The 26514-nt window shown below is 39.0% G+C and overlaps 1 protein-coding gene across 7 annotated transcripts in view; it reads left to right on the top strand.

Annotated features, from left to right (window-relative positions):
* MAP7 (microtubule associated protein 7) overlaps positions 1-26514 on the top strand; it is a 126126-nt gene that overhangs the window by 80690 nt on the left and 18922 nt on the right. For 3 of the 7 annotated variants that reach the window (XM_068938434.1, XM_009688874.2, XM_009688877.2), the window contains exons 4-10: positions 9160-9323; positions 10148-10259; positions 13681-13791; positions 19493-19606; positions 23245-23396; positions 25566-25681; positions 26114-26376. In XM_068938434.1, the coding sequence (XP_068794535.1) occupies positions 9160-9323; positions 10148-10259; positions 13681-13791; positions 19493-19606; positions 23245-23396; positions 25566-25681; positions 26114-26376 (1032 nt within the window). The remainder of the gene's footprint in view (positions 1-9159; positions 9324-10147; positions 10260-13680; positions 13792-19492; positions 19607-23244; positions 23397-25565; positions 25682-26113; positions 26377-26514) is intronic. The other 4 variants (XM_068938435.1, XM_009688876.2, XM_068938437.1 and 1 more) reach the window with 3 other exon arrangements.

Raw genomic sequence — 26514 nt, 5'->3', positions numbered from 1 at the left:
TGGGGGTCAAGTTATGCTACCTCATCAAAATGAATAAAAAGGCTATCATAAAAGTGGCACTTTCACTTTAGTATATTTTCGTCTAGTTTTGGAATTTGTCTAGAAAATGGGGGAGGCACACTGGGGCATGTGCACTATTTCACTTCTCCATCGCTCTATCAGGATTATGTAATCCCTCCACTGAGGGGGAGGGATTACTTTTGAAATGCTATGCCAGAACTTCTGAAAGATGACTTTTGGAAGTTTTTCTAGGTGAGATTCATGTTTTTGTGGTTAATATATTGCGTCAGTTTGGTTTTTTAGCTTTACTCTCTCTCTCTTAGACTTACCTTGTCACATAGGCAGAAATAAAAATAATTGTTCAGCAGCTATGCTTCAGGTTTTCTTATTCCTCTCATCATTTACTAATGTGTTTGCATTATTTACTGATATATGTACGTAGATCGTTAAAGGATTATTAGGAAAGTATTTACTTGATTCTATAGATATTGCTTCCAGTTGGTTCTTTCATCTGCTTGGGGCACTTGTTCTTTAGTAACCATTTTCGTTCTGTGCTGTTTCTGCTGGTACTTTTTCTTCACAGTATATATGTGTCAAATTAAAATCTATCTGTTAAAATAAGAAAATATTTCAGAATATCAGATCTCTCTGTGTGCAACCAGCCCTCTTGGGTCATGCAAGATGGGAATCCCAAGAGAGGCTGCAGTAGATGCAGGTGTAGGTTGCCAAATGGGGCCCTTCCTAAACGATAAAGGGAAGGCTGCGGTCACACTCGGCTCCAGCTCAGCACCGTGGCTGCTCCTTGGCTTTAACCACAAATGTCAGGCTGACTGGCTGCATTTGGCACTGCTGGGTCATGAGACAGGAGAGACCACGGCCCAGCTCTGCAAAGGAGCATGGTACAGATGTAGGTGTTAGGAGGCAAAATCTTTGTCTGTATGTGACTAGTCAAGAGTTGTTTGTAAAGGTGATACTACTGCAGAGCCTCGTCAAACTGAAAAGTTAAAAAGCTAATGCTTTTCCAGTTGGGGCCTTCGCCATCAGCTTTGCCATATTGGCTGCACCTATACTGGCAAACTAAACAGTGCCCGAGAGCATTCGCCAGCACTGCAACTCAGCTGTTCTTGCTGTTGAACTGTTACGATGGTGTCTGCCATGGTTTTGGCTCCAGCCAAGTAGACCTCTCCTAGCTGGTTCCCAGGCAAGGTTTGAGAATTGGCAGAGGAAGCCCCTGGGTTATTCCTAAGATGTTATTTGAGTCTTGCCACTGTTCTGGAAGGTAAAAATGTAGTAGTATAGATGCAAGCCATTCTATGCCAGTTGATTTCTGGGCATGTTGAATTTCCCACTTATTAATAATTGGGAAGAAAAATCGAAATATATTTTCCACATGGAAACTTACTGGGATTTAAAAATGCTCTTAATTCAAGAAACCTTAGATAGTGGTATAACAAAAAGGAAGAGTGGGGTGGTTCTTGTTTGTTTTTAGTTTGCAGTATCTCTGTCCCTGAAATTTGAGCAAACAGTTCTAAAGTCTTACATATCTGCGTATTTGAACTATGGTAATCTTGCTTGAACACTGTTTTATCACAGCTACAATCCTTCTGAACAAGGACACTTGGCTGGGTTTCTTTCTGGCGTCAGGATCAGAAGACGAAAGTAATGCCATCTGACTTAACTGTTCATTAAAGGAAAAGTGTTATTAATTGTAACTTTTAAAATATGTATCTGAGTTTCAGATTAGTTAGATCCATACACATTAAATTAATAGAAAGATCACACTACGACATGTGATTCTCTCCCATCTGCAAAATATCATTAGCAAAATATCTCATTGATTAAAAATTACAAATAAACTTACTTTCTGTGAATTCCCTTTGGCTTATCCTGTTGTCTTGCAGTGGGGGACAGAGCTTTCTAGTTGTACAGATGTTAGAGAAGCTTCCCAGAAACTGAATCTGTGGCATTAGCAAATGAATCATTTTGAGATGTCCTCAGAGAACTGAAAAGTGCTAGAAGGATTTATAGGACAAGAAAACAATTTTTAAAGAAAACTGGTTTAAAATTTTCTGTGCTCTGTGTCCCTCAGAGGATGGTTACTGGGGAGAGCTTGACTTACAGATCTGACAATTCAGCTTTAATGAACGACTCTGAAGTTCACCTTTTAATTCATTCAGTCAGCCATTTCTGTGGGCTGATACAACGTTCCCATTTTTAGGTACGGTTAAAGCATCACTGATCCATTTTAGTGCTGATGCAGCAAAGAGGTGATCACAGTCTCAGACAGTGCAGAGCTGGCAGCGAGGAAAGGTGAAACAGTGGTCAGAAGAGAAAGCTATTGCTAAGGTCAGTGTTGTAAAGTCAAAAAAGATAAAAGGCTGGAAAAACTGATGAAGACTCTTTGATCACTGGTCAGGTAACCTGTGCATCCAAGGTGGATGCAAAAAGCAAATTGAGAAAGGGCAGTGATAGGCTGATCTGCCCCTGTCTAGACAGTAAAGCAGAGGATAAAGGGCTGAAGTGAGAGACAGCAGAAGGGCCAGGAGAAGGGGAACTGGGAGGACCTCCCCTTGCTTCGCACAGGTGTACGGACAACAGGGGCTTCAACCCCTCTCACTTGTTTCTTCTCCCCTCACAACCTGTCTAAAGTCCCTGCAAAGAAAGGCCTGCTGTTGGTGCACTGGAAACTAGATTAGGAGAAAGAAAGCCAACAAAATGCTTTCCATGGAAGAAATGTGCATGGTTCGGAATTAACATCTCCCATGTTAAATGAGTTAATTCGAGTGTAAAATTGAGTGGTTTCAAGTCTTACATGTCTGATAGTATTGGAATGTTTCTCAACTGACCTTGTTTTTCTTTTTTGCTCTGTTGTTCAGTAACTTCAGGATGAGGTGCCAGAAGTATAGCCTAACTATGTTTCCTGCTAGCCTAATCCAGCAGTACTGGTTTGTAAACAAGCAGAAGGTATTAGTGTGTCCAGGCCTCAATTTCTAAATCTCGTTTTTACTGCTCCAATTCTGTGTCCTTATATCATGTGAATGTGCATTCTAACTTATCTCATTATTTAGCACAATCTATAAAACAAGGATCTGGTTGTCTCTTCTTTTGTATTTTTCCAGCTTTAGTGCAAACGTTCCTCTGCTACTTAAGGTTTCAGCAGGTACTACTGGATGAATGAGAATCAAGCTTTCTTTAAATGATTCTTCCCTGTTGTAAGGCAGTGTGTGTTAATGCAAGGGAGAGAAGTGTAATGAAGTTGTTAAGGCGCAGCCTCAAGGAGAAACCTTTTCTTTGGACTGTGTCCCTTACCAGAGTTCAGGTAACTCAGCACTTGACGTAGCTCCTAGCACAGCTCCTGGAGGACCCACCATAAAAGTGCTATTTTCCCTCTCCACATCTTAGAAATCAGCTGCTCTCCCAGGTTGGTTGAACGTTTTAGAGATATCTTCTGTTTCTTGTAGGCCTATCTGCTTCGCTCTAGCAGCAAGAAATTTGATGTAGGTGTTCCTGTCTATGAAACGTGGCTTAGGGTGCTTCTAGATGCACAGCCATGCATTCGTAATCGGTCTGGATAACCCTATTTTTTATCCTTGAGTAGACTTTTTTTTCCCCCTTCTTATTTTAGAGTTTAAAATAAACTTTAATATATTTTCTTCATCCCTGAAGATACCGTATATCTCTGGATACTAACTTTATGTCATTGTATGTACCTACCTTGTAGATGGCAAAGACTGATGCTTATGCTCATGCAAAAATGTCTGTTATGCATCCAGGAAGCAATGAAAACAGTGGAGAGACGTTGTTCTGGTCCCAGTGAGAGATGATGTAGGAACTAATAGGCCTTAAAAAAAAAAAAAAAAAACACACACACACACACACACAAACACACGAAAGATTACGTACATGTTTGTGGGAAAGAGTTAAATTTGTGAAAGAAGATACTACACTTTTACTCAGAAAACACGTATATTAAATTATAAATCATACTTGTATGTACCAGTGATGAGTTTAATAAACAGTTCATCCAAGCATAAAATTAGCAGCTGCCTCATGTTAACAGATCGGTATGTATTTTCTGTTGCCTTTTACCTGTAATTCATAGGTAAATATATATTTTTTATAGGTTTTAAAATATAGGTTTTATATTTGCATTTAAAATCAGTTTTAAATCTATCTCTTTTGTTATAGTATATCTTATTTTATTCCAGCTTACCATTTTCATGTGTCTGGGTAATCCATCACTAATGTGGGTTTCTGTTATTGAGCTGTCTTTCCTTATCAAGAAGTATGATGCTTTTTATAATCCTTTCCACTTTGGGCAGAAAATCAAAGATTAGCGTTACTCTCAAAAGGTTTTGTATTCTGATTGTCTGCCCAGCACTGAGATTGTATGTGAATACTAACTCTTGTACTCTCTTCAAAGTAGAAAAATGTTTTCAGCCTCTTTGCATGGCTTAAGTCTTGAAAAGTTAAAATTACTATTTTCATTACTTTTTCTGTGCAACATGAAATGCTGAAGCCTACAGAAACCACCATAAATAAAGTGTCCCTAGAAGATCTACTTATTTACATCAATGACAAAAAGAAAGAATAATTCCCGTATCTTTAATAGGCAAATTAATATTCCAGTGACATAACTTGAAGTTTTTGATTTGCTTTTCTTAATTCCTCATGTCCTTTAGGAAGGGCTTTGTTTTCAATAGCAAACCAAAGAGCCTTTCCATGCTGGGTTGCCATTGTAAGCAGATGCCAGGCGCAAAAAATCCACATGATCTTGGGATCTGTGGATGTGTTTCAACTCACAGCGGTAGCTTGTTTTGATACGGTCACGGGAGTCTGTACTTACATGATTATTGAATAAAAGCCAACATGCTCCAGCTAGATGGACTTTCATGAGATTTGTGCTTCTGAATTCCTTAACTTATTCTGAAGAGAATGGATGTTTTAAAGCTCCTGAAACAAAAACGATTTGGTTGAGTTCCAGTTCTGAGGAACTGCATTGTTTGGGTTATTTAGTGCATTCAGGGCCTACCTAACAGAGTGTGTGTGCTGTGTTTTTTGTTGTTGTTATTTTTATAGCACCACGGTGAGAGGATGCTGCAAGAGTCTAATTGGAGTATTTCCTATGTGAAGGTGGATCTAATTTAGATTGCAAACATGTGACGTTACATAAGGGAACAGTCTGTTTTCACTCAAGAATGGGTAGCTAGGGAAAGCTAATGCTTGTAACAATAAAGATCAAACCTTGCAAATTTTGTGAGCGGTAAATACTAATGTAGTCCAGACCTCTTTTTAGGACGAGGGTAGGAAATGATTCTTTCATTTTTTTTCCAAGATCCATTTTTCTGACATCTAAAAATAGTAAAGAACAGAAATGAGGAGTAATTTTTATACTTTGTGCATGTTAGAATAAAATCACTCTGTAAAATTGTACCTTTAAATAATGCCTTTAAAGCTAGAGAGTATTACAGACTCTACCTTTATATGAATTTGTGCAGTAGTGTCCTCAGAACTGGAACAAACCCTCTAGACATTTCAGTTGTAGAAATGAAATGTAACAACAGGCTCAAATAGGAAACTGATCTGAAAAGGAATAGTAGTTGTAGAAGCTTCACTGGAAGTAATTGTAAAGAATGACTTAAAGGAGAGTGAATGATGACATATCCTCCAGAAATGTCATTTAACAGTTACTGCAGACTGGAATTAATAAACAATTATTTGATGAGAAAGGGGAGGGTAAAACATGGTGTTGACATAGGGAGAATGATTTTTAAAAGTATTATGTTACTCACAGTGTATTATTAGTTAATTTCTGTTCAAATTTGGTTTTATACAGTACAGTATTTTACCTAACAAGCCTTTAAACTTAAGTGTTGAGAGTCGTTTTCCTTCTTCCTTGTGTGTCCTGATGAGTAACAGGCTTGATTTGCTGCTCTCACTGTGCCTTTTGTGAAACATCTGCTTTCAGAGGGGTGTCCAGTATTTAGTAATTGATCCTGTTGGTGGAGGAGAGAGAATTATGTTCTAGAGAAAACATATTCTAAGCTAAGAGCAAGACTTATCAGAGAAACAGGAACGTGGTGTTGCCCAGAGCAGAACCGCAGAGTTCTGTGAAGATGAGAGAAAGACTTTTGAGCTTAATACTTGTGGTGTTAGGGGGCAACTGAGAGGCTGCGGTAGAGGCTTCCGTAATCTGAAATACAGAGAACTTTTTTTTTTTTTTTCTGTTATATGGGGGGGGGGGGTGTATCAGTTTGGTGTCACAAGGGTAAATCAGCTTCTGTGTTTCTTGCTTTGGCAAGTGCCAAAGTGTTGAGTTTGGCGAAGTGTCAGAGTGCTGGTTCATCTAAATAGCATGAGTAAATGGCACTGCCTGTAGCCCCTTTTCTGACGTGAGGTTTCCCGTCATTTCAGAGACCAGTGCACCCTTTCAGCAGCGAGTGTGCTTACCCGTCTGCCCAGGCTGACTGTTCTTCACGAGGACCCAGCTGTAATTAAGAGCATCACAAGAAAGGAGGAATAGAAGAATCTGGTTTTAACCAGGCTTTTTCCTTGATCCATCTGAACTCAGTCCTGGGAGTGGCATCATCAGCACAGGGGGGACGTACTACCTGACTCATTTTCTTGGCTCAATCTTGTCTGGCCTTTGGCAATAGAAAAGCAGTATCATGAAGGACTGTGTAGTCCCAGGAAGGATAAAGCATAATGACAGAGCCATCTCTTTGTCTATCCGCTCTCTTGGTGAGCTGTCAACTCCCAAGAAAGGGCAGTGGACGCATCTTCACGTTTGGTTGACAGATGAGCCTCATGTTTGGAACATCATTTTTGGCTCATTGATTTCTAGTTCATTTCTGCTATCTGGATATTTGAGGTCTCACCTTAAGTAGGTGGCCATTAGTTGGCTCTTTATCTTAATTAAGCTTTTCTGCCTTTAACTTCCAGTGACGACTTATACTTGGCTGTGTGTTTCCTACAGCATACTACAAGTTGTCCCAACACAGGTGATTGGCTTTGGCTTTCCTGAGCACATGTCAACACCTGGGCCAAAGGGAGGTAGCAGCCTTGCACATGACTTTTTCTAGTCGGGTGATTTGAAGGGCGTTATTTTAAGGCAAGTGTTGATAAATGTTTCCCTGTAGTGATTCATATCTCTTTTCTGTTGGGATGGGGGGTGGGATTTCAAAAAAGGTATTTTTGCTTGGTAGGTGCTGTCCTGTGGTGAGAACTGTATGGTAAAAGAAAAATTATTAGAAAAATTCAAGAATAATAATAAAAATCTGATAATCTGCTCCATATTGGCCTATACTAAGATGGAAATCGACCCTAGGTGAAAAACTGATAAAACCCACACCTCAAGAATGTAAGTGACACTTGCTTCCATTAAACACTTTTCTCTATGCAAGCTTAAAAGAATTCCTGTGTTTTTTTGGTCAGCTTTTGCTGAGAACGTTTGGTTATGTCACAAGGCTTTAACATAGAAGAAGGAACCTCTGCAGGTTTCGGTTGGTCTAGAAGCCGCTTTTCTGCTTCGTTTTTGGTTCTATTTCCTCCTTCAAGTCATTTAGCTAAGTCAATGTAACAAAATACTTCTATAACTTTTCTATTGGCTCTTCAGTTAGTATTTTACATTTACAGGTGCTACTTTTTTCCTACTTAATAGTTAAGCAACTGCAGTGTTCCTTATAGCTGTAATTGTTCCAGCTATGTTTCGTTGTTAAATTTCCTGCAACCGTCTTGCTGATCTTTCACTCATCTTGCCAAGGGGATGTTTTCTGATTGGTTGTGTCTCTTGAGCCAAACCTCTCTTTGCTAGTTTGCATCCTACGGCAAAGCTAACCATGGTATCTGCTCAGCAAAATATTTGACATCTGAAAGGGTACAGAGCTGTTTGCTTGAGGCAGATAGTCTGAATATGAACTGATGTGCTTTGGTAAAGCTTTTGGGAGACTATACCCAAGGTTTAGGGTAAAATCTAAGCTCTTTATCAGGTGATGTGAGATTTGTTTGAGTAGGCAGGAACATGCAGAAGAGGAAGTTGGTGAAGATGCATTATAAGTGATCAAAAATTGTGATGTCTGCTTTGAACACCTAGAAGCATTTAGGGTTTTTTGTTTGTTTTTGGTATGTGGTTATGTCTCACGACACAAATATCTCTACTAATTGAAGGCCTGGTTGCTGTTCTAGAATATGGGATTATAACAACAGGCTCTTCTTCAGGCTGAATTAAAAAATTACTGTCTCAAGCTTGGGTAGAGAGCTCCCTTGCTTTCTTGGCCCTGGAAATTAGAAATTTTTCTGATAACTGTGCTAGCCTGGTTCCTTGTTGCTGATGCAGTGTTATCATTGAGCTCTTTCTCTGTAAGGTCTTCTCATGTGGTTCTCAGTGAGATTTGTCTCGTGACCTCTTCCTGCACTCCTGTGTGTCAGTTCTTGAAGATCCTGAGATATGTGTCCTGTTTTTTTTAGAAATAATTAATAGATTTTTCCAGAAAACAAGTTTTGGGGTTTAAGCCTGTATTCCAGGTAGGACCTTCATGAATATTCAGACCCTGAAGGGGAGCAAAATTTGTCTTGTATATTTGGTTAGCTTTTCTGAAACATGACGTTCAGAGCTCTGCAGCAATGGAGTTACACAACAAATTAAAGTTCACCGTCAGTCTGACTTCTTTGATGGCTAATTTGTTTCCTTCTGGCCCACTAATGGTGCGGCTAACAGTCAAGGCCCTGGAGTTGTCACCCCAGCCATTTCTGTCATGTTAGGGATCTGCACTGATCATTAAAGGCATGTAGTGGTGATAAAGAGGAGGATTTATTTTTCTTTTTACATTAAATGATTGTGATTATCATGGCCTGCACAACAGAAATGTGTTTGCATTTATCTAATGAAGTATCTAGGTATTATAACACAAAAGCCTTTCTTCCCCATAGAAACTGTAATCTCAGATAATTTGACTATTTCTGGTAGTAATTTTCAGTAATTAAATTGAGATGGAGATGAATTAGTGTGACATGGAGTTTGAACACATGGAGATTAGCATCTTCTGTATATCTTAAGAAAATGAGTTCAAAAGTTTTTCAGTACAGCTTGGTTATCCCAATTTTATTAACAATTTCATCAAACATAGCATGTTTGTGCTTTACTTCTGACTTTTCTCATAGCTGCAAGAGAATCTATCTGGTTAGAAAGAGAAGAGAGAGCACGGCAACATTATGAAAAACACCTAGAAGAACGCAAAAAGAAACTAGAAGAGCAGAGATTAAAGGAAGAGAGAAGACGAGCTGCTGTAGAAGAAAAGCGAAGGCAGAGAATAGAAGAAGATAAGGTAAGAAGAAATGTCTTGAAAACTTTGTCAGCTAGCTTTTACTGTAAGATATGGTAGTTTCAAACTTTTCATTTGAAAGTTCCCAACAGGGATGTAATGTAAGTCATGATCAGCATAAGAGAGGGCAAAAGAGAGGATTTTAAGCTCTACCTGCATAAATGCTTCTTAAAGTGCCCTGTACAAATTTAATACAGCTAAGTTAAGCAGATCAGGGTTACAGTGTATGGCACAGCTCAAACTTGCACAGAAGTGTAGAAAGAAAGCAGGTGGTTCCTTTCTGGTCTACTGCAGGTTACTAGCCATTCAGTAAGGGGAGCTAAATACTAGCTCTTCTCTAACAAAACCTTGAAGAAAGTGAGGAAGTGTATCGAATATACTCTTGGCTATCTCAGCTGACGTGGTAACTACTTGCTGTATGATCCTGGGTAAGTCAGCTCGTTCCTTTTTTTTTTTTCTCCTTTCTCTCCCACTGACCTGCCACTTCAGTAGGTGGGAGATGCAAGTGAGAAATAGTCCTGTTGTGTGTCTGTGTAGTGCCTACCGTAACAGGGACACTGTTCTTTTTTGCAGCTCTGTACAAGTCTCAAACAGATCTTACCTTTTCAAAATTAGTTAATAGCTGAACTTATGTATGGCTTAATTACTGCTTAAGTCCTTTTTTAAAATTAGCATGAGTGGATGTGTTACTAGACAGCACTTACGAGCTTGAACACAATTCCAAGATGCCTGCTAGGTTTTGTTTGCCTGGAAGGTAGCAGAGTGTGATGAGAAAGTTCATTTAAAAACCCAATAGTATCCAAACCTATTATCCTGTTGCACTTAAGGAACGACATGAAGCTGTTGTACGTCGCACAATTGAAAGAAGCCAGAAGCCAAAACAAAAGCAAAACAGGTGGTCCTGGGGAGGAGCGCTACATAGCAGCATTAATAACACAGGTAAAGGGGGAAGCCTGGCTGGCTTGCCAGGTTCCCTGCCCTGCCAGTTAACTGGAATGTACTTTGCTTCTGTTAAAAGGAAGGATGATGCAGTGTACGTTGGTTTAAATTCTTGGCTCTTGATCTTACCGTTGCTAGCAATAGCATGTTTCTGAAGTACTTGGGTAGCAAACAGATAAGAAGGAGAAATCTGAGCCAAACCTGAAACTTGTCTCAGGAGTTGATTAATTCTGTGATTCTGTCTTGCTACAGCTTCTCGCTTCTGCTGCTTTGGTATTTGTCTATATGTGTGGTTATGCTTGTGCTATGTCAGGTCTCCGATACAAGCTACTGTGTGCAAATGTTAAATATCATGGCTCAAGAAATAGTCTCTGATGGAAATGAACAAATATAAATACTGAGATTAAAACAGACAGGAGGAAGAAAATTTTTTTCTGTGAAAAGCTATCTTTAATACCTTACACAGATATTCACAGAAACCTTTTCCCCCTAACGGAAATTAAAGGTGGACAAATTAAGTGAATTTTAGCTACATGCTTTTTTCCCCAGTTATCTTCTCTAACAGAATCTGTCAGTCATTAGTGTGTGTATGCCTTGCAAAAGGTGACTGTAACCCAAAGGAAGATGAATTGTCCTTTATTTCTTTTACCAGAAAACGGTAAAGAAATCTTCTCTTCCTACTTTAATATATACATTTCAATGCATACAGCCTTTCACGAAGGAGAAAAAAGGATGAGAAAAGAATTTTCTGACATCTACTTTGTTATAAGTTCAATAAACAGTTATTTTTCATACAAGGTTATATTTATTATTTGCTTAACTCTGTATAACTTATTTTTATTTTCTTTACTGTGAAAAATCATTGTCTTGCATTCTGTTCCTAGGTTATTTTTTTGAATCATCATTCACCTTTCTCGATTTAGCAGGCCTGGAGCACCACTTCAGATCTCTGGGTGGTGCTAGAAAACCTGGTACATAATCACTGTGGTTTGTTGATTCCTTTACCAATAGCTAGTTCTCAGGAAATGAGATCATCAGTAACTAAACCACTCTCATGTAGATGCAATGCATGCTTAACATCATGCTGATAGACTAGAACTGTTGTTAGTCCCTCATTATTTTTATTATTTATTTTTAACATGGAGAGCTATTACTGGCTGACTTCAAAGATTTGGCACAATTCACTAAAATGAAGTATAATATTCTCTCTATTGGAATTCAAGGAGATCTGATTTGATTTTTTTTTTTAAAGCTTTGACATACTACAAATATAGGGCATTTACATTTATTTTGCACATGACTGCAGGCACGCGCAGTCGGCTGCATGTGCTGATACTTTGCTCAAGTATATATTTATTCTTTTTTTTAAAGCAAAGAAACCAGCACTCTTCTAGCCAGTGAATGGTGTTTGGCATATTCTGTGTTCACAGCCAACATTCTCATACAAATCCTCATGCTGAATTCCATTCACTGAAAAATAACGTTCATATGCAGGAGAAATGTTGGCATGCCAAATAAGAGGTGACTTTCGTAGTGTCATTTATCATCTTTGAAAGCTGCTTATGCAGCGTATCCTTTACACCAAATGTAGAAGCATGATTTGTTGCGTGGGCTCCTGCTCTTTCCGCTCCGTAACGGTGTATGATGACGTAGGTTAGATATCAGTGTTGACAATCCCCATGCCATTCCTACCAGCGCTGTTCTGACTCAGACCTGTGGCACCATGTGAAGCCCAAGTATCCTGTCTCCAGTCCCGACTAGCACATGATGCTGCAAGATACCCCTGTAGATCAATGCAGGATAGTCTTGCCTGCCTACAGACATCTTATTCTTAGCCTTAATACTTTGGGGTCTCCTCTTAAACATGTTTCTGAGGTTTATCCCCCTGCTGGTACTCTATTTGTTAGTGTTAGAGATGTTCTTGTCATCAGTGTGAATTTCCACACTTTCCTTCCTCCCCTTGCCCTATCATGGTTAATCCTATGTACCTCTTTGTAGATCTGAGGAGAGTAAAGGCGTTTTTCACACACTTTATTTCTGTGCAGACCAGTTTTTGTCTGCAGCCAACGTGCTTTAATCCACTAGGTCAGAATAGGTAAATATAAAGTTGATGTACTTGTCATGAAGAAACAATGGCAAGTAACCTTCAGAAATAGCCTCCTTAATGTTGGCAGCTTCCTGAGTTTGTGCCTGCTTACAAAACAGTATGTGGACTTACCTGGGGATGCACAGAATATGAATCAGCAGAGCATTTAGGCGTATGCTCAAGCCTCACTGCGTTTCAGCATGCTTAAATGCTTTGCTGAGTAGTCCTGAGGTTCAGCCCATCCTAAAATGTAAGCAAAAACAGAACTGACTTTCTCAGTGTCTTCTGGGTGTCAGACTTCTGAATAGAAATTTGCTGGGGAGGATATTTAATTGATGCACTGAACTTTTGCAGCTTTTTTTTTTTTAGAGAGAGAAGAGAATGCATATAACTTGCCTGTTCAGCTCATTTCTCATCTGCTGCTAACAGTTTTTACACCGCACACTCGCACATGTATGTGTGATCTGTGTTCTTGAAATAACTATCACCCTCAATAGGGTGTGGATGCTGACTCCGCAGCACGTGGAGCAGGCAAATGATGTAATGTAACACTGTGTTCTAAAAACTGCAGAGCCTAAAAGCAGAATAAAGCTCTTTAAGATTATATACAAAGCATGTGCATTACAAATAGTCTGTAGTCTTCCGCAAAGACTTTGTTTTCTTGATCTGTTATGCTGTGTGCAGTTTTGCACTGACTAGCTACTCCTTCCCTCACAGAAGGTAGAAAATGACTCTGTAATGGGAAATTCGGTTCCTGTCCAGAACTATGGGGCTTTTAACTAAATCTCTGAATTCCTTTTGTGCTGAACGTTGCTTCCCGTAGGTACTAACCTTCCTTTTCTTCCGTTAATCTCTCAGCGGTGTATTGCCATGATACTGACCTCTTTGACAACAGTGCCCTGTCAAATGTCGCCTTTGATTTGAGTGCTAAGGGCTTTTTTATGAATGACGTTTCCAAGCATGTTGTTCCTTCCCTGCAGCTTTCTGTTTTGAGTTGTGAGCAAAATTTTTCCGATACTACTGAAAAGAACATGGAAATACTCTCTTGTTTACTAGTAGCCACTTCAGATCTACCATTCGGTCCTTGGATTGCAACCTGATTGAATGACAATCAAGGAACAGAGTATTTTGGATATTTGAAATTTAGATTGGACGGTTTTGTGCCCAGTCTTTGAGTCGCCTGTGCAATGTCTGCCGAGAAGTCCTTTCTATTTTGAAAGTTCTTGTGATAGAGCAGAAATGACCTAGTCATATTTTCCTCCTTCCCACTAGTGAGCTAGGAACTTGCATTACTGCATGTGGGCTGTCAATTAGCATTATCTCCATTTGTTTTAGATCCAGACAGGCGATCTGTTTCAACAATGAACCTTTCGAAACATGTTGATCCAGTCATTAACAAGCGGCTCTCCTCCTCATCTGCAACATTACTAAATTCTCCAGACAGAGGTACAGTTTAAAAAAAAAAAAAAAAAAGGAAGAGCAAGAAAGAATGTTCTGTATTGGTGTATTGCTTTGCACGTAAAACAAGCTTCTGAAGTCATTTTCTGTACTTTATCTAAATGGGAGTGAAAAGACTTCAAATGTGAAAAGTAAATGGTTGAACATTTTTTCTTTGAGAAGAAATACATATTTCTTGTTTTTAAAACAAGAGAACTTGCCTGAACAATCTTGCTTTAGCACATGGGAAAAGCAGTGCTTCTGTCAGGTTTTTAGTAAATGAGGTACAACAATTGAAAGAAGACATCTCTTCATAGTGCATGCAGTCATTTGTGACCTTTTTTTTGCGTTAGACCATTTTGTCATTTTTTTGCTTTTCTTTCTACTTTAGTAGTTCTTGAATGTCTAAGAATGTGTAGCACAAAGCTTTCAAGCAGTTGCCATTGCACTTTTTTTTTTTTATGAAGATATATGGGTATTTTTCATATGATGTCTGTTTATTGACTTTTTATGTCCAGTTAATTTTCAAGGGTTGCTTTATTTCAGTGTATGTTTTCAATGTTCATAAGTCTGCACAAATGATAAAAAATTGGGCTTTTGTAAATTAATGTAGTTGAATTGTTGCTTTTATTTTAAGGACTTATGAGATTGAATTTTGAGCTTGAAGGAATTTTATAAAAGAATTTCTCTTTTATAACTCTGTGCAAAGAGCTTTATGGAAAAATGCTCTTAAGAATTTTTTGTTTTCTGTAGAGAGTGGTGAGAAGTACTGGCCCATTTCAAGGCAGATAAATGCCTATTTTCAAGAATTCTTAGAATGCAGTTAGTTCTGGATGTACTGGGAAACCAATTGATAAATTTCATTGTTTGTGCATCTTAACTGAAGTGCTATGCTTTGTGTGCATGTTTGTATGTGTGTTTCTGATTGTTTTGATAAGCATTATTTCAACACTTACAGGTTAATCTAGTTGTAGAGGCTGTCATAACTTGGGGAAAATACAGCATTATCTTATAAATTATTTATTCCAAAGCACCAATTTTTTGTGATAAATATTGCAGTCCAGTCAGCTTTAATTTTATTACCTTTTCAGGTGTGTATTTTTTTTTTCCAAGCAGTTGCTGTTCTTCACCAGGGATGGTCGTTTGAGGAAGTATCTTGGGGAAGAGGACAGCAGCAGACCTTAAATATGAGTGATAGTCTTTTGTGGACTATAACTCACTGTGATCATTTCTGCCGCCTACTTCAAATTCTGAGCAAGTTACCCTGAGTGCTAGGCAGTTTAATGGTGGGGGGAGGGAAGGAGGAAGGAAGTGAGGACCATATGCCTAAAGCAAAGGCATTCTATGCTTACCATTTTCATCAAAACCAGCAAAGAATTCTTCAGAAGTATTTTATGTTTTTCATGATCTCAAAGACGGAAAACAAACTGAAACTCTACAAATGCCCTCTTTCGGGCACAAAGCATCATATACCCAAATCTAGTTGAGCCCATATTGGAGAAAGGTTGCTGGCCTCTCCAGTGGCCTCAATGTCTTAAGGCAAGTGCTTAAAGAGAGAGTCTGCCTGTATGCTTGCTTTCTCACCTTCCAAAGGGCACCCAGTCACGTTTTGTCCTTAACACACATTCCTACCCACAAGGCAGGGAGCTGAAGATAAGAATGATGAGCTTATCCTAAGTGGCTTACAGCTGTCATCAAGAACATGTCTTCTGTTAAGCAGCATTGTTTTTTACCATTTGAAGGACAGGTTGTTTTTACGGAAGAGACAACTTTTCATAAAAAAATTGTCTGAGAAATTGGTTAATTCCTTTTGAAGTCCAGTTTTATTGTATAGCTCTTCACTGCAATTTTAAAATCAGCTAAAATGGGCTTCTTGCTGTACATTTATGTTAGCAGTACAGGTGTGAGTTGTTGAATCTTTGTAACAAAATGTAATTACCAAACAGTTCAAGGGAAGCAAGCAATACTGCAGTTGACTAATAAAATTTACTTGTTAAGTGTGTTATTTTAGATGAGGTAGGAGATGCACACTTTCTTGGCTTTGAAAAGCAAAATTTGCACCACAATTGTGGTGTTCCTCCTCCTCTCGCCACTCCTTTTCTTTCCAAACAAACGATGGTCTTAATTACTGCACCACCTTTGTGTCTGTTACCTCTGTAGAAGAAATTCAGGGCCTCTGATATTGTTTCCTCTTGAAAGAAAATCTAAACTTAGAATGGTTTTCCACTTCTCCCCCTCACTGTGTTTGTGGCTCTATCTGAGCAGGCACTGCTATTGTCAGTGTGAGTCTGTCCTTTGTGGTGCTCATCAGGAGACCTGTTAAATCCCTGCCTCCCATCTGTTCATAGAATGAACCAGAGATGCTGTGGTGTGCTTACTCACAATTTATTTTGCTGCTGCTGCTAAGACAACTTTCCAGTGTTCAGTTTGTATATCTTGATGACAAACGTAAATAATTGTAGTCAATTTACTGTTGCCAGCTCCCTGGGATTGATTTTGTTGGGTGGGGGGAGGAGGTCACTGTGGGTTTTTAAGTTGTTATTTTGGAGTTTTTGTTTTGTTTTTTAGTCAGAAGTTAAGCAGTAAAGACCTTCTTTAATCTATTCAAACTAACCTGCTTGTAGCTGGGTGGTAGGGGTGCTTCCACCACAAACTCTGCCAGGAATGCACTTCAGTGTGGGATTGGGGAGCAAATTGCCCTAAGACTGATAGCCTAACACAGCATGAGAACAAAAAAGATCTTTTCCCTTTCTCTGGGTGATTTGAAGGACTAAAGCTTGAAAACATCACCCCAATGCTTTAAAAACAGAAAGAGCAAAAAGAGAAGTAACTTCACTATTTTAAAGCCACTCTTATTATTTTAGGACACGCTTACGTTGTGTACTCAGCTTGCTTCAGTGGGAACTGGATGCCAAAGTTAACCTGTTTGAAGTATTTAGGTACTAATACTGCTGTACTTGGAACTCAGTGGGCCAAAGTTTATCTGGCTGTTTGAGGTTAATGGTGATGCTAATAACTGTTAGAGTACATATTAACAGTGTTAAATATGGTGCTAGGCTTTTGGAGAATTTAGTAAGTGATGAACTTGGTCTACAAAGCAAAGGTGAATTTAGGTGTTAAACTCTCATCTAAACCCGTTTTAGAGCGTTAGCGATACTTCCAGTCTAAGCTCCTATCTAAAACAGTTTTGAACGTTGCTTAAATAGAGAATAGAGGTTGTGCTGGTCTCTCTTAGCTCACTGTTGGCACATGTTAACTAGCCCTCTTGGTCCCAAACACTGCCTGTCTGCTGTTTGTTGGACGCTGTGGGAATGAGTTTGCCTCTAGTAGGTGATACGTATGAGGCTCCCCTATGTTAGAGGCAAAGGCAAAAGAGAATTAAACCGTATCTATGCCATGTCATTTGCTGTAAAGGTGAGCAAGTGCAGTTCAGTGTTTTAAGACAGCATTTTCCCAGCTGTGGCCTGCTGAAATTACTTGTGGTCGTGGCCTCATGTGGGAGGTCTACAGTTGGCTCAATGAACAATATTATGTTGTGACATTTATTCACTAGCTCTCTACAACTATACAGGTGGCCTCCAAGAGATTTTTAATGTACGGTAGTGATTTATTGGCCCTAAATTTCTAAGGTGTGGATCCAACTCTTGTGCAGCATTCTTATTCTTCTGATAACTTGCATGATCTTTTTATTAAACTACAGTAGTCACTGTAGTAAACTGCAGTACAGACTTGACCATTTCTATATCTGTAAGCCTTATCTGGTAAAGCCTGAGACAACAAAAAAATGTTGTCTTTCAAGAGTAGCTAAAGAGTAGATCGTACTGAGCACAATTCCCAGAGAAGAGAGGAAGCCAAGATTCCACCATTATTGCATCCAGTTTAATGGTTGTTCTATGATTTTTCTTCATTGTTAAATTATAAGCTTAATGATTAGGGAGTGTGCTGTAATGGAAATCTCTTTGGGATATTTTGTATCTCTAAATAATCTGTATGGACACAGAATGAAAACATTAATCGTAAAGGGCTCTGGTGGTAGTACATTAAGTAAGGATGCTTATCAAGAGGGCCTGCTGTGTTTGAGTCCTATATTTCCTATAGTGATGCCACTTATCGAGTTAGCAGAATTCAGGGGAGCAATTAGAGAAGTAAAAAGCCAGCACTGAGGGCAGATTAGGCAATTATATTCTTACGGGATGAGATTATTGAGATCAGTTCCTGTTTTCATGGAGCCCAGCGTGGAGTAGATTGAAGAGAGATAGAGTTTATGGCTATTAAAATGATGTATCTCTACCTTTAAAAATGCAGATTAATCTCTAGTTTCTTTCAGCCAGTCACTTCACTGAACGTTTTAGATACTGAGCCTCATAAATTCAGGTGGCAGTTTTGTTGTCATAAAAACAAAACTAGGGCCAATGAATGCTGAGACATAGAAAGCACTAAAACTTCTTTAATGTGAGAGTGGATGAGCTCTGGAACAGGTTGCCCAGAGAGGTTGTGGAGTCTCTGTCCTTGGAGATATTCAAAAGCAGTTTGGATGAGGTCCTGGACAACCTGCTGCAGGTGACCCTGCTTGAGCAGGGGTTTGGACTGGATGATCTCCAAGGGTGACTTGCAACCTCAACTGTTCTGTGAAAGACCTCATTTCACATGCAATGTTAAGGTTGTTGCTATGATCTAAGCTTACCGTAATGAACTATTATGGGAATCAGCTTAATGTTTTCTTCTGGGGTGTTCATTATAACAAAATTGGTGTTGTTATATATATTCAAGTATCAAAGAAATGTCCAGTTCAATTGAGCAGTAATTTATAGGTCACTTTTGGCTACTATTTCACCATAATCAGTGTTTAAATAGTATTTTTAATATGATAGAGGCAAAAGGAGTACATTTACAAGCTAACTTTGCAAAAAAGTGAGAGGGGAGAGTGATTGCAGCAGGTCAATGTGTGTAATGTGTTCTTCAACTCTAAATTGAAATTTATCATAAGCAGGATTTTTGACAGAGAATTGATGATCAAAAGTACCCACTATGCGTTCTGAGTCATTATGAATATCTGAGGCAACTGTAACTGCTGAGCTTGGTATCTGCAGTTACGGTGTATTGTATACTTTTGAGATGCACTTTTTTGTCGCTCCTGGGAACTTTGATAGAACCTCTTTCTCTGATGTAATTCTCCACATAGTAGTGAGCTTTGGCCTTGTATTTCGTTTTTAAGGTCTTTGTTCTTTCTTTCTAGGCTTACAGACTTCTGAATGTGTTTTTGTAACTGTCTTTTTTTTTCCTCCACTGTAAGATTATCTATCTAGTATGTAGAAAATTTTTTGAATGCAAACATCTCTGTCAAAGTCTGTATCTAGGAATGGCAACTGTTTTCTAGTTCTAGAAGTTATCCTGCCATTCCTAATAGTAGGAAACAACAGGTGTGTGCAAAATATCTATTAATTTGATAGCAGTTTAGCATAATGTCACAGTCGGCAGCACAAGCGTTCACATATGCATATTCCTAAGGGAATTCCTGAAGTAAAATGCAGTAAGAATAAAATGCAAAATATTGAGTGTGTGGTTTTTTTTTTTTTTTCAATCTCTGAAGGACAATTTCAGGGTTCTCATGGTGTGTAGTAGTGAGGAGATAATACCAAGACTTCTATAGCATATGGTCATTTATGGAGAGTGTCTGATCTAACCTCTTGCTTGTATGGTACACATTCAGCTCGCCGCCTACAGCTCAGTCCATGGGAGAGCAGCATCGTTAGCAGGCTCCTGACGCCCACTCACTCCTTCCTGGCCCGAAGTAAAAGCACTGCTGCATTGTCTGGAGATGCAGGTAAGCCTGAAAAGAAAAAAGCCTAATGTCTCAGCCACTTATTTTTCCAGATTCCCTGTGGGATGCTGTAAATCTACTGATCTAATTGTGTGTCTGTATAGCAGCATCCCAGAAGGAGCTTGAATACCTGGATTATGTTGTGCAACAGCATGAAAGCTTTTGGTATGCTTCTGCTTGCTATACCTCTTTCTCCCCCCACCTGCACCTCTTTCTCTTAATTTATCTTTTTGCCTCATCATCTGTGCAAAAAACAAATTCAGCACATGTAGGATGACAGCACTGCACTGCCCAGGGGTGTTTAGGGAAATGTCCACAATGCTGTGAGGTGCTAATTCAGCAGGTCCCCAGCTAATGCTGTGTGCTGCTCTTGGTACAAAGAAAGCAGGTTTCGTTCTGTACCAGGGCACTTCCCACAAGGAACTTGCTGGATTTCTAGAATGATAGGCCCCTGGTTGCGGTGGATAGCACATAATTTTAAATGTGCAAGGGAATTAACGTGCAGAAATATGAAAATATTGCTAGGTGGTAACTTAAAGCCCTTCTTTAAGCGCAGTATTTCAAAGACAACTAGGCCATGCTCTGCTATCCTGTATTTCAGGCAAGCAGTAGTTGCCTTTCCTTTTATCATAGGGTGGGTGGGAGGGATTTTTTTTGTTTGCTTGGTTTTTTTTTGTTTTGTTTGTTTAGTTTTTTTTTAAACTGTTACAGGAATATGTTGCTACATATACTGAATCTTTAAGTCTAGGCAGGTCTTTCATATGTCCCATATGGACAGATCTTTATTTTAATTAAAGGATGTAGATGGTAAGAGGGAATGAAGATCTGCTAAGATTACTTTTAAAGAAGCTTTCACTTAAGAACTCTTATCACTAATCAAGCAGCATTTCCACAGGGGTAGCATCGCAGGAGCAAAAACGTGGATGATGCGCTGCAAACAGTGCAATTAACAAGTACGAATCCCTTCTCAGGGTTCATGTCTTTTAAAGCAACAGCTTGTAAAATGAATACTTAATGTCATCTACCAAACAGGAAATTGGAAATGCAGCTCTTCATTGGGGGATAGTGGAGAAAGCCAGGTCTTAATTTTGTAAGTGGTTACTTTACTGGGCTGCTATTGTTATATGCTGACCAGTAAACTGTAAACTGAGTGCAATATTGGGAAAGATCGCAAGTAGCTGGAATGACTGATGTATCAGCAGATTTGCAGTAATTCGTAATGCCTTCTCAGTGCTAACTGGAACTGTACCACCCAGAAGAATAATCCCATCTGCTCATTGTTTTCCAGGTTAATTCTCTAGGAGCAATAACTGCCATCCCTTCACGCAGGACATTTCCTGGAGATTAATGATCAGGTGGTGGTAATGGCTCACAGCTGTGCTCTGAGCGTCCTAGCCTGTCATTATTCCCTAGGAAATTACCCTGCCCTTCAGCTGTAAAGATGAATTGCAGTGCAAAAATCAAAGTCAAATTAAATACAGATTTATGTCCTTAAAATGTATGTTAAGTGAGCTGTTATGGACATCCAGTATAAGACTGGATTTTTTTTTTTAATAACCCTCCAAAACCAAAATGTGTTCTAAAATAACTCTCTAAACGTATATAATCTCATTGGTACGTCCTGATTCACTGGGAGCGCTTCATAAAGCGTTGTTTGCAAACATTGCAAATAAAAATGAACTGCTTGTCTTTTAATATTTATGATGTCATCCTCTGTGGTAACTTCAGATAATCAGCGTGTATCAAGAGGATTGATTCACAGAGGAGGGAAAACTCATAAATTGTAAGCTGTTTAAAATATAGATTATGCCACTGCTTCCTGTCTGGGTTAAAGACACTCAAACAAAAAAGATTGCGAGATGCTGTGTTATCTTGTTTGGGGGTTTTTTGTTTGTTTTTGGGGGTTTTTTTTTAAGTCACTTTTTAATATCTCATTAAACATACACCACTTTAAGTGGTAAAGCAAGCATGAATACCCTTGCTGTAGCATTTACATGAGGCTTTCTTTATTCGTATTGTTAAGTCCTCAGTGCAGGAGAACTTGCAGAGTTCATACTGTTAAGTTTGAGCTCTTCCTGTAGCAGCAGTTGTATTGTTGTTAGACTGGAAGAACAACTGAACGTGGAACTGTGTTCTTTCGTGTGTGCTTGAGGGGATCAGAGGGACAAGAAATTTTTTTTCCTGAGGAAAATGAGGATTTTTTTTTTGTCCTGATAAGAAAAAGTTATCATATAAAAGCTGTGCTCTCTTCCTGTGGGTAATATACTGAATAATTATGCTAAGGCTATGTTATATGTTATATGACCAGGAGAGAAGGTACAGACTAATAGGAAAAGATGTGCAGTAATAACATAATTTTCCCCAGTCTCCTCTTTCAGTTAAATTAGGAGAAAGGCCACGAATACTTGATTGCAGCAAAAAATTCTTCATGATGAATTTTGCAATGTTAGAATTCTCTTTGAATGCATCACCTGAACATCAGAAACCTGATAATTTGCTGTTGGCATGAGATATTCTGCTAATAATCTTTATCCTTGTGCAAAGCCAAAGAAAGCTGCCATCCTGGTTTTTGATTCAAATATTCATTTCTAAATTGATTTATTCTTGTTGGCCTACTTCTTATAATGGGTAAAATAGTTGTCTGTTATCAACAATATATTCAAGTCTGCTGTTCTTCCAGCATTATCAAGAATACTAAAAGCTCTTCGATCTAAGGGCTTCATATATTTCCTGAAAGAGGGATTTTTAAAAAAATCACTTGCTAAAACTTGTAGACAGCACTCAAATATTAGACTATCCATAACTTTTCTTGTGCTAATGGTCTATCTTATAGGATGTACATATTTTATGAAAAAATTAAAAATCATTGTATTTCATACTAAAAATCTCTTTGATGGAAGGCAGAGCAAAGCAATGTATTCTAGATAGGCTAAAAATATAAATTTGCTGTGCATTTTATTTCTGAACTCTTAGCAGACTTTGATAAGAAATTGCAGGTTATGCTTAACAAGCTATATGACTTTCTCTGTTTCATATAAAGAAATGTCATTGACTTCCAAGACCAGGCTATTATCTGTTTGTAAATGTAGTGCGTTTTGATCTTTGTGTGCATCTCCTTTATTTTCCCCCCCCACTTCCAAGACCAATTAATAGGAAATCTAATTTTGGTTTGATTACTTTCTATTCCAAATATGATTGAATCTCATGTCAGTGAATGCATTAAGCTAATCAATGTCAGAACAGTCATTTTGTGTCCAATGCTTTTTCAAAACCAAAGGTTGTATTTAAAAAAACAAAAACATAAAAACCAAACAAAACAAACCTTTAACAGAATAACATCATCACTTTCTACTACCGGTTATTATGTGGCATACCTATTAATTTATTTAAGATAAATTATTTGCTTACAAATGTAAAAGTACAGGAGTGCAGCCTGTTAGAATTGTATTATTACTACTTGTGTGGCCAAGCTAACATATCAAATGATGGTTCTGATATAAGAATTAGTCATTCCTCTGTGTATTAATACCTTCTTTTTCTGTCTTTCTCTGTTCCTGTTCCCTGCTGGCTTTCCTTTGTCACTTCTCCTCCAATGCTGCTCTGTAATTAAAATGAATAAATAAAAAAACCCCACACCGTAGTTATCCCCATTTGTCCCCGTTCAGCATCTTGCAGCCCCATCAGCCCTCTGTCCTACAAGGCCATGAACTGTAGGAATCCTGCAGACCGAGCAAAACTTTTTGCCTCTACTCCTGATGCTGTTGGACGTAGGAGGACAGCACATCTTGCAGGGGTAAGCATGCTGGTTGTACGGGAGCTAGTTCTGCAACCACCTGATCCAACTGCTTATTAGAACGTGAGTGATTACAAGGACGCTTGACTAAGGGTTTTTTGGTTGGTTGTTTTCTGGAGTTTGTTTGTTTTTGTTTTGGGGGATTTTTACCTCTTCTTTTTCTGAAGATTTGCCTCATGGTTGGTTGGCTTTTACCTGCGATATTCTACTGTAGATGGTGACAAAGTCTGAAGAGGCATCAAAGAATCTGCTTGGGAAAACACCCATGTTTACCGAATCGATACCTTAGTTTCCCATGAGGCACAGCGGCAGTCAGGGAGTGTGCGCGGTCCCTTTCTCATGTGGATTTTTTGCTGCCTTTTAAGCCCCTAGCTGATGGCGTGTTGTGGGATTTTTTTGTGTGTTTTGTTTGTGCGTGTGTGCGCGTGCGTGTGTGTGTTTTGTTTGTTTTTTTTACAAACGCTGTAGAATTTCATATCTTGTGAGGCCTCTATCAAGTTTAGCTGAGCCTTTGGGATACAGCATGAGACAGGGGGGAGTACATGCATGCAGACATGCGCATGTATCCATGTACATAAGTACAGAGCACATCTTTTTGGCTTCAGTTTTTTGGGACACCAAGCTGGTAACCTTTCCTCATGGGAAAAGCAAGGTGATTTGGGAACATGGTTTGTAAGCAAGGCTTCCCACAGACCTACCAGTCATTCTGAATGATTCGGTAGCAGTACTGAGACTGATCCGAACTTTCAGGGTACATTGGCACAGTGTGGTACAAGCAGACCAAATTCATGCTGACTGGGCTCCAAGCCAACAAGATGCAGCCAGCTCCCATTCAAATATTATATGGTGTGTCTAAGCAGTTACATTTTTCTTTGTACTCCACACTTTTGGCTCATTTAGAGTATGAGAAGAGCAAGGTCACCTTGACAGAAGGTCATGTAAGCAGCGCTGGTGTTTTTATTTTGCCTGATAGGCAAAATCCCAAGAGGCAATGCTGCTATCGACATCCTTGTTGGAAGCAACTTTAGATGAAAGTAGCATGAATCATAGCTAGTGCTTAATCTTTCAGCCAGAAGATGGTCTCTTCAAGTTCAGGTGAAGGCACAGCACTACAATATATCTGTGGAGAAATCTCACGGTATGCGTGTAGTTCATCGCAGTCTCCAGGGCTATCAGTTTGGCACCTTTCAGGTCTTTCTCATTTCTTTTTTTTTTTTTTTTAATTAAAAAAGAAGAAAGATTGGTACATTTTGGTGACCATGTAAGAAGCATGCTTTCCGGTATTCCCATGCTTCAGGTTTCCATGAGCCTGAGCTCGTAATTCCAAAAACTTGAAATTCTTCATCTGTGTTTAGAGGGGGGGGGGGAAGTAATTTTTGATGTGTTCCAATAGGAAATGTGCTCAGAGTTAAAAATAGAAATCTTTTTATGTTTTATGTATACATATACATGTGTGTATAAGTTTATATATGTACATATACCCACATATATAAATTTTCTCACACACACACATATATATATCAATTTTATAGTTAATCATGCTGAGATGAGAAATAGGGAAGGAAAAAGAAGAAATCACCACCTCATGTAAGAATTAGCACTGAAAAAGCTCGCGCTGTGGAATTGGTCAAGAGAAAAGGGAATAGAATAGCTATTGTACCACATTATCGGGGTTTTGAGGGCGTCTGTGGTGTTGGCATATAAGCATAAAAGCCAAAAGCTCATGCTGTATGAGGACCTCAATTAAGCTGGAGGCTAGGGAGTGGTTCTTTTGTTAAATGAAGTCCAGGGTTTGTGAGGAGCAAGTTGGGAACAGTGGAGGGTGGGGAGTGGCAAGCAACAAAGAGCCAACCTTAAAAGGTAGGTTTTTTTACCCATATAAAATTAAGTCTCTGGAAATTAGCTCATAACCTCTTAAGATAGCAGAGAGCATGATTTAAGAAGGATGCTTGCTGCCAAATGCGTATTTACTGACAAAGACAGCATCACATTTTTTTTACAGGAGTTATATTAATGAACTTGTCAAACAGACTGGAAACTACTGACTCGACGCTACTTTTTCTCAGACTCCTCAGCCCCCCAGCCCCTCATCCTTAACTGAGCTTGCTTTGCTTTCTTCAGCTGTGTGAACTCTGGCTTGACTTTGTCTTTTTGTTTGCTGAACTATAGACTGACAAAAAAGAAAAGGAGAGAGACCATTTGTCATCCAACTTCTCAGCCAGCTTTAAAGGAGGTCATTTTTCTTCCAACCCCAAAGCTAGATCACCAGCTCCCTCTCCAGTTTGGTAAGCCAAGTACATGCTTAGCTGGAGGTCGAGCTATAGCCAGCTCTGATCATTCTAGTTGTTAAATGTTAGTCTCCACAGGAAACATCAGTGCAGACATATTTGGTGATGCGGATGTTTTCTCTTTGCAACAAAGAAAAAACAGTTCAGCTTTTAGAAAATTATTATTCCTGTTTTAAGGAAGCAGAAGAAAGAGGAATGTACCTAGCTTTTTCCCCCTCTTGCCTGGGTTCAATGCTCACACATCTGAAGAGTTGCAAAGAGGAAGCATTCTGCATATAAGCTAATCCATGGCTTCAGCCGTCCTGCTGGATAGCAGAGAAACATAGAATTTGTTTTATTTTTAGCTATAGTAGGTATAGAGGTGATGTATAGGTGGTGTCCAGTACAGCATGTCTGATAGTGATTGGCACTCTTTCTGTGGTTACACAGGCATGCATCAAAGTCTTTGCCTTTTTTGCCTGGCACACCCAAGCAGATAACCTCCCCACCTGGTTCCTCCAAAGCTTCCTCTGCGCAGGCACGTCCTCCCTCTCCTGGCAATATCCGACCAGTCAAAAAAGAGGTCAAACCAGAGAGCGAAAAGAAAGGACCAGAAAAGGAAGCTGAAAAGGCCAGTGAGGAGAAGACAGAAGAAAGTAAAGGAACTTTGGCAGGCACTGAAGAGCTCACTGTCCAGGCAGAGCTTGCTCAAGGTAAGAAGAGATTCTCCTTTGAGTTAAGGAATGCCTGAGAGTCTTTCGTGGTTTTCCCTTCCTTTCTCTGAAACAGTGTAACTTCTTTCAATAGTTTTCTCTCAAATGTTAATTTAAATTCTTCAGAACATTCCTGAA

Source organism: Struthio camelus, chromosome 3 (assembly GCF_040807025.1).
Source record: "Struthio camelus isolate bStrCam1 chromosome 3, bStrCam1.hap1, whole genome shotgun sequence".
NCBI lineage: Eukaryota > Metazoa > Chordata > Aves > Struthioniformes > Struthionidae > Struthio > Struthio camelus.
Note: the sequence above shows the minus strand (reverse complement) of the source record. Positions and strands in the feature narration are given on the sequence as shown.